Source organism: Myotis brandtii, unplaced genomic scaffold (assembly GCF_000412655.1).
Source record: "Myotis brandtii unplaced genomic scaffold, ASM41265v1 scaffold118, whole genome shotgun sequence".
Taxonomy (NCBI): domain Eukaryota; kingdom Metazoa; phylum Chordata; class Mammalia; order Chiroptera; family Vespertilionidae; genus Myotis; species Myotis brandtii.
In genome coordinates, this window is record NW_005354090.1 from 472,609 (window position 1) to 486,723 (window position 14,115).

Here is a 14,115-nt window from a genome sequence, read left to right on the forward strand (position 1 = left end):
TGTGAAACATAGATCCTGTTTGTAAAGAAAGGAAAATTCTGCAGGGAGTATGCCATAACATAAGAATTTTAGGAGCTAGGCATGATGACAGACCGTCATGGGCCCTGGCTTTTCTGTAATGTTTGATTGCTTCAGGAAAGTGGAAATGATTTGATCCATCCAGAGTCTGGCTGCCTTAGGGCCCCTTAAGGAGAAGGAATGACTTCAGGCATTCCAAGCTCCTCTTCTTAGTCTTGCCCCTTACATTAATGTAAAGCAATGGTTACAAAACACTGGCCTGCACTCGAATCTCTGTATGCCTGGGGTGGATTTAAAGAATTTGCTTTTCTTATCCTCCCAATGATGCCAGTACTGCTGGTGTGAGGACCACACTTTAGGAACCACTGCAGGAAATTTTACTTGCTATGACTCTCTTAAACATTTTACAAATAATTCTCATAACAGCCATGTGAAGCATGTATTAATTACTATTAGTATTCCCATTTAGAGATGAAAAACAAGTTGTTTAATGTCTCATAATTGTTATGTGGTAGAACAGAAACTTGAATTCTGGTGTCTGTAATTCCAGTGCCTGACTTGTGTTCAATTCCTTAGACAGAAGTCTCCCTGACTCTGGAGATGAGTCGTTCTCCTCTGGTAGTAATTTTGTGAAGGAGGCCTCCTGTCGCAATCCTCTCCCCAGCATCAGCACCTCAGCTGTGGAGCCCAGAGTCAGATTGCAGTGTTGGAATTTACGACCCCACTTCAGCATCCCCACTGTAGCGCCCCTAGTGGCAAAGCCAAGTGAACATTCTCCCACGTTTTGAGAATAGTTAGAGGTGGCATCAGGGCAACAGCAGTTTTTTTTATTGTTGTTCCAACTCTCGTGTTTCCTCACACTTCCTGCATATTTTGCATTCTATTCCATTTTGTGATTATGTTTTATATAATGTAGATTTTACCCCTCAAATAATATTGGCTTTCCAGGGACATGCCATGGTTTCCCCGCCAGCCTCCAACTTACCTTTCAGTTCCAGGATGAGGGTTTAAGCTTTCCACAGTTGGCTTATTGGTGGTATCAGTACCTAGCACAAGGCTTGGTCCTTTATGTACTCAATACTTATTCATCCAGAGGTTGTATGGTGAAAGGAAATTCTCGACGTTGGGACTAAACAAACTTGGGCTCAAATACCAGTTCTGTCTTACTTATTTTACAGCTGTAAAATGGGCATTAAAAATATCTTCTTTGCCTGGTCGGTGTGGCTCAGTAGTTGAGTGTCGACCTATGAACCAGGAGTTCACGGTTCAATTCCTAGTCAGGGCACATGCCCAGGTTGTGGGCTCAATCCCCGGTGTAGGGTGTGCAGGAGGTAGCCAATCAATGATTCTCTCTCATCACTGATGTTTCTATCTCTCTCTGTCCCTTCCTCTCTGAAATAATTAAAGAATATATTTTAAAAAATACCTCCTCCCAGGGTTTAGTGACTGTTGCAGATAAAGTGCGCAAAGCACCAAATGTGTCATCCTCTATAAATGGAGGTTGCTGCTCCGACTTGTTATTATAATGATTGGTTGCATGGGTGAATAAGTAAATGAATGAATGACCCACACTCAAGCTGTGATGCCCCTGGGCTGTGAACACTCCTCAGATTGACAATATCTTCTTATGCCAAAGGCAGCCCCTTCAGGGAACACATTTTAGCTTCTCTCAGCAGCCTGCAGGCCTCCCCTTGGTACTCACCCCTAAACGCGCACACACACGCGCACACACATACCTGGGCAGCTCTGTTGAGCCTAACATTTTCACAACTCTCCAAGAGCAGGGATTCTTATGTTACTCTGAGACCACTAATGGGATGCAAAGTCCTCAAATACAAGTAGCACACAATTCCAAGACTTTTATTTTTATGTTTGTATAAGGATTATATGATGGTAATTTACAAAATGAGGTATTAGGGATTACTCATATTTGCTATTCATAAACTCAAATTAGCTCATTACTCAGTACCCTGGGGGCTCTAATTGGGTTATCTGTGAAATCAGGCTGTCTCTAAATGCTCAGCAACTTCTGCCTCCTCATTCAGCCAGATGTTTGAATCCCGTGACCTGGAGAAGGTCACGTTGTTATTGCAATGTCAGGCTTGTTTTGAGTTGGTTGTGGTGTTCAGATACTGCTCTTCTTGTCTTTTAATTCTTTTTAATTAGAAATTATAGTTTTTTTTAACTTCATCATTATCTGATTAATTTGTGGAGGATATTTGATTAACCCAACAGCATGCATTAAAAGGTATTTTAGGCCTTTAATTTTCCAATTACTGGATTTTTAAGACACGAACATGTTCAAGCATGAATCAAACATATTCTCTTACTAAACAGATACACATGTAATCTGCCCTCAAAAGTGCTTATGTGGTTGCTTTGATTATTTATGACTGCACAACTAACCACCCCCAAACTTAGTGGCACCACAATCATTTTATTCTTCTGCATGATTCTTTGCACTGGGGGTCAGGTTTGGCTCAGCAGGGACAGTGGGCTCCCCTCCCCATCGTGTCTACTAAGGCTTTAAAATCCAAAAGGGCTCCTTGTCTTCCATGTCCAGCACCACAGCTGGGATGGCTTAGATGACTAAGAGCCAGCAGGAATGGCTCGCCCAGGACCTTACACTGGGGGCTTCAGGCCTTGCTATCAGCGCGGTTGCTCAGTTCTCTGTGCAATACTAAGCCTCCTTCTGTCCATGTGGTTTCTCTGTCATCTCCCCCGCAAGGTGGCTGGGCTTCTGCATGGCAGTTCAGTGCTCCCGGGAACACAAAAGTGGAAGGCCTTCTTGACATTTAGGCCTGACACTGGCACAGGGTCACTTCTACTGCATTCTCTTGGTTAAAGCAAGTCACAGGCACAGCCCAGACTCAAGAAAAAGGGACTAAAAAGGGCATGACTATCAGGACGAATGGTTTCTTGGAGACCACCAATGTAATCCTACTACAATTGATGAATTCAAACAACTTAAACAACTCCCAACATACTATCGGGTTAAGCATAATAAAGTGACTGTTAGAAGTTTATAGATTATAGTTTATAATTATACTGGAGGTCCGGTGCATGAAATTCCAGCACTGTGGGGGGAGTCCCTCAGCCCTGCCTGCGCCCTCTCGCAGTCCGGGAGCCCTCGGGGGATGTCCAACTGACAGCTTAGGCCCACTCTCCACCAGCAGTCGGACATCCTTAGCACTGCCACAGAGGTGGGAGAGGTTCCAGCCACTGATGCTGCACTTGCCAGTTGTGAGCCAGGTTTCTAGCTGAGCGGTGCTCCCCCTGTGGAAGCACACTGGCCACCAGGGGGTAGCTTCCATGTTGAGCATCTGCCCCCTGGTGGTCAGTGTGCATCATAGCGACTGGTCATTCCTCCGTTCGGTCAATTTGCATATTAGCCTTTTATTATATAGGAAGTTTATAGGTAATTATCTTAATAAAATTTGTGCACTGATATATGTTTTTTATTATAAGATAAGTGACTCCCAAATAATATAATCAATAATTTTATGTCAACCTGTGCCTTTTGTTCCTCTCTAATTCTTTGTTACCACCCAGTTCTTTTTCTACTGAGATAGGCAATCAGGTGTGGTAGGATCTTCTCCTCCACACAAATGGTCTTAGTCAAAAGGGTTCAGAACCATCTTTCTGGTGGTCAGGAAATGAACCCTTACAAATCTTGTAGCAGCTGGACCTCCAAAGCGGGCAGGAGACTGTTTTCACCCTGAAGGAGTTCAGTCTCACAGGGCCACTGGAGAAAAGCCCAAGGAGAGCAGAGAAGATATGCCCAACCTAGTGCAGGAAATTAAAGGGAGCTTCTTAGAGAACTTCTTTAAATGTTTTAAGTGAACTCCAGAGGCCGCATGAGCATGACTGAGTTGAAAAAGGATCAGCAGGAACAAAACCCCAGAGATGGAGCAGTTATTAACATGTGACTCCCCACAAGTCTGGGAAGAGAGGAGTTTTTATCTTTCTAACTTTTAGTCATTCTTACCTTTTAAAAATATACTCATTATGGGTTTGTTATAAATCATCAGATGCATACAAATAAGCTCCCCCGATCTGATGCCATATTCATGAATTAATGTTTTTTATGAGAGCACAGAGGAGATGAAGAGGTGTTTGTTCCTGGATAATTGGCTATGGCTGATTCATTCAAATGAATAGAGACCCAGGGTGCAATTCAATGCCCATTGAATTTGCCATCTTCCTCCTGATTTGAGATTTCCATGCTGACATCTGTTCAGAAAAAATAGAGTTTGATCCAGTATGTGAAGTTGCAGAGCTAGAAAATGACTTAGAAACCATTATTCCCACCCCCTCATTTTACAGACACGAACATTGAGGCCAGGGAGCTGAAGCTATTGCTGAGAGTGGAATAGCTGTAGGGACATAAAACACCCTCTTCCCATCCAAGCCTGACAATATCCAATCTGAGTGTTATTTAGGAAACTCTATTACTTTTTTTGTCTGTCAGTAAAGATGTGCAGGGTGGTAATAAGCAGACTGTTCATACTGTCATGAGCCTCCCAGACAAGAGCAATGCGTCAAGCTGCTGAAAGGAAAATGCTGGATGATGTCAATAGGAGCAAGGCCTCTTGTATGTTAGCTGTCATCTTTATCAAAGGGCATAGAATCAGAGGGGGCTGTCATGTGAGAGGATGGTCAGCAGGTACCATTTGGAGAGCCAGGCAGCATTTCCTGCCTTTAACTTTTCCTGATGAAAATAGAGAATCGTATAGCCCCATTCACCAAGAAGCCAAGCACTGAGCTACAATGGCACAACAGAGATAATAACATGAGTTTTTGTTGAGTTATTGCAACATATATCTCTTTATCTTGTTACCCCTTCTCAGCTCCTTCAGGGCTCTTATTCTACTCCCCTGTGTCTGCTCCAGATGCATTAGATGGCCCCATACTTCCCTGTACATATCTGTACCACTACTCTCACCAAGTCACATGTTAATTATCTTTTGGGGTATCTGTCTCTAACACAAGACTGTCAGCTACCACGATAGAGAAATAAAGAGGATTTATGGGAACACAGCTGGGAGAAGAGCTTAGTTTGCTCAAAGAGTTCAAATACCTATAGGAAAAAAGCAGAACCAGACATATGAGTAGTGGTTCGCTATGGGAAGGCAGGAGTAAAGGGCATTCCAGGTAGATTAAAGGCACGGTGTGTTTGTCAGTCCATTAACTACTGTTTGGGAGGTCCTATCATGTGACACCACATGCTAAGAGTAGGGAATAGGTTGATTTGGCTGGAATGTGGAGCAGGTGGGGCAGGAGGTAATTGGGGTGACGTTGGGGATGTGAGCTGTACCATGGATAAAGAATCTTCTGGAACTGGCTAAAGAGCTTGCTCTTTATCCTGGAGGCTAAGAGAGGCCTCTGGAGGATGTAAGCAGGTAAGTGTTGGAGTCAAACTTGGTTCTAAATGAGGAAGATCTCTTGAACAGATATGGAGTGATTCATAGGATACATGGTTAAGTGGAAAACAAAACAAAACAATGTGTGAAAGACAATCCACAGATGGATAGGTAGGTAGGTAGATAGATAGATAGATAGATAGATAGATAGATAGATAGATGATAGATACCCAGAGATGAGATGTGTGTGTATACATGCATGTATTTCCTAACTCTGTCCCTTTCATGGCCTAAAACCAATGCCACCCCAGTAACAATGAGCACAACTAGTGCTCACACCTTGGTTTCAAATATGATTCTCCACTAAAAGAAATCAGGGCTTTGGAGAAATGGCTGATTTCAGGACTAGGACTGAGGAAGGACAAGATAAGCCTGAAACATTTTGTAGTCCCTGAAAATAAAGATGTGCTCACAGAATGATAGGTCTATGTCTAAAGAACAAAGAACCATGTCAAATGAGCTTTCACTGACCAAATCTGGGGCAATTCAAGAATCAAAACAAATAATGATAGCAATGAATTATAACCCATTGAATAAAATAAGAATCCATTAATATAAGTAGATATATAAAATCTAAATACAATATACATTTATACATATTTATATATTATTTATATTCTTATATATTATGTTTACCCTATATAATAAAAGGCTAATGTGCAAATCAACCGAATGGCAGAACGACCAGTCAATATGATGCACACTGACCACAAGAGGGGCAGAAGCTTAATGCAGGAGCTGCCCCCTGGTGGTCAGTGTGCTCCCACAGGGGAAGCGCCACTCAGCCAGAAGCCAGGCTCATGGCTGGCGAGCACAGCGGTGGTGGTGGGAGCCTCTCCCATCTCCACAGCAGCGCTAAGGATGTCTGACTGTGCTCCCCGCAGGGAGCGGGCCTAAGCCATCAGTCAGACATCCCCTGAGGGCTCCCGGACTGCAAGAGGGCACAGGCCAGGCTAAGCAACCCCCCTGAGTGCATGAATTTAGTGTACTGGGCCTTTAGTATTTAATATTTCTTTATACAATATGTAATATTTATAGTATAAATTAAAATGTATAAATAAACTGATATAAAGAAGTAATGGAGAAAACTCTTCCTCAGTAGAATCCCAACTAATAAATAAAAAAGGAACAATGGGATTAGAAATGCACTATCATAGTAATAATTAATCCTGTCAAAAATCATCAGTGAATGCTAAACTAGTGGATAAAAGTTTGATGAGTAATTACAAAATTACAACAACCTGGAGCAGGATAAAATCAAGTACATAAAGACTTTGTACCCAATTGCACTCACCTGGTTATTTAAGTCATATTGCTGTGTTGTATTTGCAATAGGATGATAGCAATGATTATTTATTGAGTGCCCATGGTATGATAGGCATTGTGCTAGGTAGGGTTTGGGGGGTAGATTTTTTGCATATATTACCCGAGTTAACCATAACACTAACTCAGTGAAGTTTTTAATTAGTATTCCCATTTTTAAGATAAAGAAACCAAGGGTCAAGAAACAAAAAATTTGTCTAATGTTAAATAGTTATAAGAGTCATGGCCAGGATTCAGATCTCCTGCCTTCTGATTTTGAGTTTCATGTAGTTCTCTCATGCAGTGTGTCTCTGGGCCCTCTTAGAGCGCTATGCTTCTGAAAGTATGCGGAATATATATCAGAGAAGCATTCTTACACAAAAGCATTGGGCTTCCTACTTTCTCCTCACCATATCCACTAAACGCCTTGCCTCATTTTCCTTATCTAAAAGGGAAGAGGCATAGCTTCTTTTACATGGTTGTCGTGAGGACTACCTTAGATAATAGATGTAAAGCATAGAGCACAGTGAGAAATAAGTGTTCAGCAGCAGTGGTAATACCAGTTGTGATGTTAAATTCCCTGGTATGATGGAAAATGTTTTTAAAGGTTACCCCTCAATTTTGGACTGAAATGAAAATCAGAGGCCAGATCATAAAGAGCTTTGTGTATCATGTAAAGGAGATTACATCCAATTCTATAGGCAATAGAAACCACTGAAGAATTTTATTACTGAGAGAGATATGATCTGGTTGGCAATTTAGAGCCAACCAAGGGGAGGAGAGCAAAGCCCAAGGCAGGGAGAGCAGCAGGATGCTGTTGTCAGAAACCAGGCGAGAGAAGACGAGGGTCTGAGTCAATGGACCAGCTGGTGTGATGTAGAGGAGGGAACACACAGTGGACAGTCACTCTCTGGGACTGGTGCCCAGAGTTGGAAGGAAAGGAAGGGGGAGGTGCTCAAGCTGAGTATTGGTTCCTCTCAGGGCACAACCAGAATGCAGAGGAGAGGCAGGTGGGGGGCATGGGAAAGGGCCAATTTGGAATAGCTTGGGATATACAGGGGAGTCCCAGTGACAGCTGGATATTCAGATCAGAGTGAAGAGAGAGTGCAGGTCAGAGAAGCATGCCTGGGAGTCACTGAATCTGTGGAGGAGGATGAGAGCCCTAAGGGGAGGGATGTAGAATGAGGAGAGGGCTCAGGACCGGATTCTGGAAACTCCAATATATAATGATGGCAAAAGGAGAGGCAGAGGAGACTGAGGAGGAACACTCATAAAGATAAAAGAAGCTCAAGGTGGTTGTTTTGTGCCATGGCAAGGTCTGCAGAGAGAGAAAATGAAGTAAGGAAGGCCTGCAACGTGCCTGTTGGATTTGGCAATGAGGTTACTGGGGACCTTGGCAAGAGCAGGTGCCAAGGAGGAATCCAGTTGGCTGGTAGATTCAGGAGAGAATTGGACTTTTTAATGAGAGAAACTAGAACTTGGATGCAGGCTTCTCACTCCCTGGTCATGCATTCCCACCTACTGTTGGAGAGCTCTGATTGATGGAAGGTCTTTACAGAGCCCAAATCTCCCTCCAGCTCTAGTTTAGCCTTCCAGGTCCACTCTTCCAGAGAACTGTACAAATCTGTCTCCTCATTGGGTGGTTTCCTCCAGCTCCTCTGCCATTTCTCATGTGCCTCAGGCTCCCCAGATCTGCCTTGAAGTCCGATTCTCCACAATGGATCCTATTTTGTTGAAACTGGGCTCATTCTTTGGTAACACTGGTCTTTATTTCTCCTCCTATTAGGTTGGTTGGTGGCTTTCCAACATTTTTTAAACCTCAACTGAGAATAAGAAGTATATTTTACATTATGATCATTATACACATGTATATATAACTGAAAGGAGATGTACTCTTTTTGTTTGTTTTTTGTTAATCCTCACCTGAGGATATTTTCCCCTGTTGATATTTTCCCCTGTTGACAGAGTGAAAGGGAGAAGGAGAAGGAGAGAGAGAGAAACATTAATTGGTTATCTCCCGCACATGCACCCTGACCCAGGGCTGGGGATCAAACCTGCAACCCAGGTCCATGTCCTTGACCAAGAATCGAACCAGCCAGGGCAGGAGATGTAGTCTTATTTTCAATTCCATTTCATTTCATTCCATTCCATTCTCTGCTATTCTATGTTATTAAGTGCTAGTCTTGGCCCACCACATTCATTTCACAACCCACTACACTGATTTAATGACTGACGGTGGGAGCCAGGGTGCTAGGAGAGGCTCAGAGAATAAGATGTTAAAGTGTTTGTCAGACTCCATCTCCCTCTCCTCCTTCAGGATCTTCTGCATTGGGCCCACAGGCCTGCTCTCTAATCACTTCTTTTATGGTTCTGAGAGGAAAGAGAGCTGCTTCAGTCACTAGGATGTAAGCCAGGCTTGGTGGGTATTTGCCTTTCCAGAGTGACTCATCAGAGGATGGTGGGCAGCTCTAAGGTGGGATTTAGAGTCAGTGGAGGAGAGAATGGCTCACCTTTCAAATCACCCCACAGAGGCTACTGTCCTTGTACTTACATGAGGCATCCAGCAGCCTGAGGCATTTACAACCTCCTTTCATAGGAGACATTTAAAATTTCTCCAAGTTTAAATGTATGGCTACCTATTCCTACAGGCCACCTATCCCCACCTGTCAGACACCTGTCTGGGGTTGTGCTGGTCTTGTCTCCATGACCTCCTCAGGCTTCCCTGAGGAAACATCCTTCCCTTGAGAACCATCCCATCCTAAAGTTTTCCAGCAAAGGAAATTTGGGGATTTTTAAATAAGAAAAGATGCCTTATGTGTTTCAGAGCTCTCATTCATAATGCCTTTTCTACTTCTGCCCAGGGAGAGCAAGGGTTTCTGGATTTACCTTGACTGCAGATAGAAGGATGTTCCCTGAGGAATAGCAGAGGTCTTCGCTCATCTGCTGGAAGGTACCCGCTGCTGCCATAGACACTGTGGTCCTTGAGAAATCTCCCAGAGGGCTTGTCCATCGCATACCTGCAATGAGCCAGGCCCTGGGCTGGGCCTTGGCTTCACCCTGGTGAACAAAACTCCATCCCCAGCCTCAAGCGCTCATACCCAGCTTAAAGATGAGTGAAGAACGCTGGGTCTCCCTCACTTCAGAAGAATTTGACCAACTCCAGAAATATTCAGAATGTGAGTAAATGGATTGAGCCATCTGGGGTGGGACTTCCTCTGGATTGGGGAGAACATTTCTGGAGAGCAGAGCAGAAAGCCACAGAGAATGAAGTCAAACCTGACAGCTTATATTTTCTTATAAGCATACAATTAGTGTCTTAAAAATAAATAAAACAATTATCTTTACACTCTGTAAATGATATGTGCTCAGCATAGAAATTTAGAATATGCAGGAGAAAAAAAAATAAAGACTAGGTTTAAAAAAAACACAGCTAAAATCGATGACGATTTTGGACATACTCCTTCTGTGTTCATTGCTCTACATGGTGAGTTCCTGAATATATCTTTATTTCAGCCTGCATTTTCCACCTAAAATAATATAGTTAAGTATTTCCTCAGATCATTGAAACCTCTTCATAACATAATTTTGAAGGGCTGTAGGCTGTATGGTTACAATGTTAATCATGTGCTCTAATATACTTGTGTTTGGACTCAATTTTTTCCCCCCAATAAGATACAGGATTCTGATGCATGTCCTTTTCTTGACTTTGTTCTGGAAAAGCCTGGACTTTCCAGTGGGGCTCTTGGTTGCAGTAGTTGCACCCAGGAACAATTCCTGTGCAGCAAAACACAGTGGTGGCTACACCCACATTCACACTCGGCACACAGCTGTGCCCCACACCCCCCAGGCCTCTGCCAATCCTGACTAGTGACAGGAATCTCCCCAGACTGTGGCAGAACTCCAGCTGACCGTTGCACTCTGCACACGTGGTGACCATTGTGATTATCACCCTTGATATCGTGTGGCACCCATGTTCCACTCTTAGTCTTACAGAGCTCCTACCTGCACTGCAGGCCCCACCCCTTTGTACTAATCATCTCTCCTTCACGTTCATTGTCCTGATGCTTTTGTGAATCACTAGGCCTGTAGCATGTGGACCTGCCCTACAGATCTTACCCTGGTCATCTTACAAATGCCCCTTTGTCAGCCTTCCCCTCTCCCCCAGGATAGACAGCCTGTCCACAGCACTAGTCTGGGAGTCAGAAGGTCAGGCTCAGTGCCAGCGCTGGCTCTTGCTGTCTCGGCATCCTGTTGTGCAAAGTGAGAGGGTTGGACTAGATGGTCTTCCCGTGGTTCCCCCACCTATACCTAACACCCCATATGCTCCCAAGGTCAATAGAAGTTCTCTCTCCCGGTACCCTGGAGCCCATGGCCTCTTGTCTGACCTTAGTGGGTTTAGAGAAACTATGTAATGTAGTGACAAGGAGCAAGGCATTGCCCTCCAGGGTAAACTCCGTTCAATTCAGTCTGCTCTGTACCAGACTCTGTACCAGGCCCAGGCAGCAAAGTGCCAGGCCCTGTCAGGATGAATAAGAAGCACAAAGGGAAGGCTTGTCCTTGAGGAATGAAACTAAAGGAAGCCAGCAAACATACCTGTGAATCTGTGGGAAATGGCAACATTAGGATGCAGGGCTGGTGGGGTGGTTTGGGAATGTTGATTTTAAGATGACGATGACACGTCTACTTCTGCATTTGTATGTGCCAGGCTCCAGGGAGCCAGCAATGAATGAGACACAATCCTGCTGTAAAGAGCTCCCAGCCCAGTGGGGGAAGACAGACAGGACTTAAACAATGATGTTCAGTATGACAGGTACCAGTGAGTGGGGAGCACAAAGGAGGAGACCTAGTTCAGCCTGAGGGGGAGGCTTTCAGACTCCAGAAACACTACCAGGAGGGAGGATGGGGAGGACATTCCAGGCAGAGGACGTGGCTTGGGCAAGACAGGGAGTAAGACAGTCATCAAGGTAGCTTTCACGAACTGCAAAAAAAAAAAAAAAAAAAAAGCTGCAAGCAATTGCCAGGCTGGGAACTTTGAGTTCATGTTGGTGGGTGGTGTGGGGGAAGTTGGGCAAGAAGTGGAAAAGTAAATAGGACCCCATCCTGGGGGTTGCAGCTTTTTAGGTGGGACATCCTGTGGGCCCCAGGAAGGTAGGTGGTGGGCTTGGGTGGAAATGAGGGTTAGGCTATAGCTCTGACTTGGGAATCCTTGTGTAGAGACAGCAGGAAAGAAAAAAATAGGAGTGAAGGCCCTTCAGAGAGTAAGAATGTGAGGAGAGAAATGAGAGGATGGATATTGGGACATAGTGCATGCCTACCACTGGGGGTCAAAAAAGGAAAAAGAGGTCGTAGGAGACACACAGAGAAAACCCAGAAAGACAAACTAGTGAACAAACAGTACTAGTTGAGGCAGCTAAGGGGCAAAGGGGGTCCAAAGGTGACAAAGCCATCCAAGAGGCAGGGGGTGCAAAGAGATCAGAGTATCTGGTAGGAAATGGCTCCTTTGTGGTTCTGGTCTTTCAACCATCAAGCTTTGTCTTTCTCAGACCCTTCCTCATTTTGTCCTAGAACTGGGTGAGGTGCTCTGGCACCATTGTTCTAACAGGAGATGGGGGAAAAAAGATTTAGTTCTTGGAAAATGATTAATCCTCAGAGGAATCCCTGAAAAAGGCACTTGTACCAATTTTAGACACATTCTGGTATTCAGTCAGATTGCATTGCCATAGCAACAGCTCTTCCATAACCACTTACACAGGAGCTTTACAATAGCAGAGTAACTGAAGTGGACAGCCTGAGAATTGGTAACTTTTCCCACCAGGGTTTCCAGGTGGGAGAGCCCAAGAATTTGAAGGCAAGATGCCTTGGTGTGTTCTGTTTATGTAGCATAAACCCTGTACCTTCTTTACTGGCCTTTTATCGCAGGAGAAGCCATGTTAAAACTGCCCTTGGAAACATATGTATTTATTTTATACTAGAGGCCCGGTGCACAAAATTCGTGCACAGGGTGTGTGTGTCCCTCAGCCCAGCCTGCACCCTCTCCAATCTGGGACCCCTCAAGGGATGTTCAACTGCCCAGTGGGATCGGGCCTAAATGGACAATCGGACATCCCTCTCACAATCCAGGACTGCTGGCTCCCAACCGCTCGCCTGTCTGCCTGCCTGATTGCCCCTAACTGCTTCAGCCTGCCAGCCTGATCACCCCCTAACCACTCCCCTGACAGCCTGATCGATGCCTAACTGCTCCCCTGCCAGCCAGATTGCCCCTAACTGCCCTCCCCTGCAGGGCTGGTTGCCCCCAACTGCCCTCCCCTGCCAGCCCTCTTGTGTCCACATGGGGGCGGCCATCTTTGACCACATGGGGGCGGCCATCTTGTGTGTTGGAGGATGGTCAATTTGCATATTACCTCTTTATTATATAGGATGTTAAATTACATATGTATACTCATATATATGTATACCCATACATATAGTTGGCAGGAAGCTTAATGTGAATCAGTAGTGTAAAATACTTGTCAAAAAAGATAATGTGATACTAAGACATTTTTTTGTTACAAAATAAAAACAAGTGCAAAATTTGAAAAACCAGAAGGTGAAATTAAAATGTACTCATAATCCCATCTCCCAGTGGTAACCACTAATATTATATTAAAAATGCCCAGCTGGCATGGCTCAGTGGTTGAGTGTCAACCTATGAACCAGGAGGTCATGGTTCAATTCCTGATCAGGGCACATGCCTGGGTTGCAGGCTCCATCCCAGTGTATAGGCCTGCAGGAGGCAACTGATCAATGATACTCTCTCATCATTGATGTTTCTTTCTCTCCCTCTCCCTTCCTCTCTAAAATCAATAAAAATATATTTTTGAAAAGTATATACAGGGTGTCTCAAAAAATGTATACACACTTTAATAGCTGATAGCTCAATTTTAAAAATGAAATGTATTTTAATAAACACTGCCTTTATAATTATTCAAAGTGTGATATATACATTTTGGGGGGGCATCCTATATGTTAGGCCAGTGGTCGTCAAACCATGGCTCGCGAGCCACATGCGGCTCTTTGGCCCCTTGAGTGTGGCTCTTCCACAAAATACCACGTGCGGGCGCACACGTACAGTGCAAAGTTGACTTAAAACTTTAAGTAAAGTTTATTAAGTTAATTTTAGGGAACATTGTGGAGTGAAAGAAGATGTAGTGTCGAGGATTGAGAAAGGTATGTTGAGATGGTTTGGACATATAGAGAAGATAAACGAAAGGAGATAGGCGAAACAAGTATACAAGACGAGTGTGGATGGGAGAGTTGGAAGGGGTCGACCTCAGCGAACGTACCTCAATCAGATTGAGGACGTTTTTAGCAAAGGCCAGCTTAGGAGTACCCT

The 14,115-nt window shown here is 44.2% G+C and overlaps 1 protein-coding gene across 1 annotated transcript in view; it reads left to right on the plus strand.

Moving 5' to 3' along the window:
• The window catches only part of DGKG (diacylglycerol kinase, gamma 90kDa), a 206,171-nt gene that overhangs the window by 26,086 nt on the left and 165,970 nt on the right, over window positions 1-14,115 (plus strand). Inside the window, exon 2 of the mRNA XM_014530473.1 lies at window positions 9,605-9,919. Coding sequence (XP_014385959.1) covers window positions 9,853-9,919 — 67 coding nt within the window. The 5' untranslated portion in view covers window positions 9,605-9,852. The remainder of the gene's footprint in view (window positions 1-9,604; window positions 9,920-14,115) is intronic.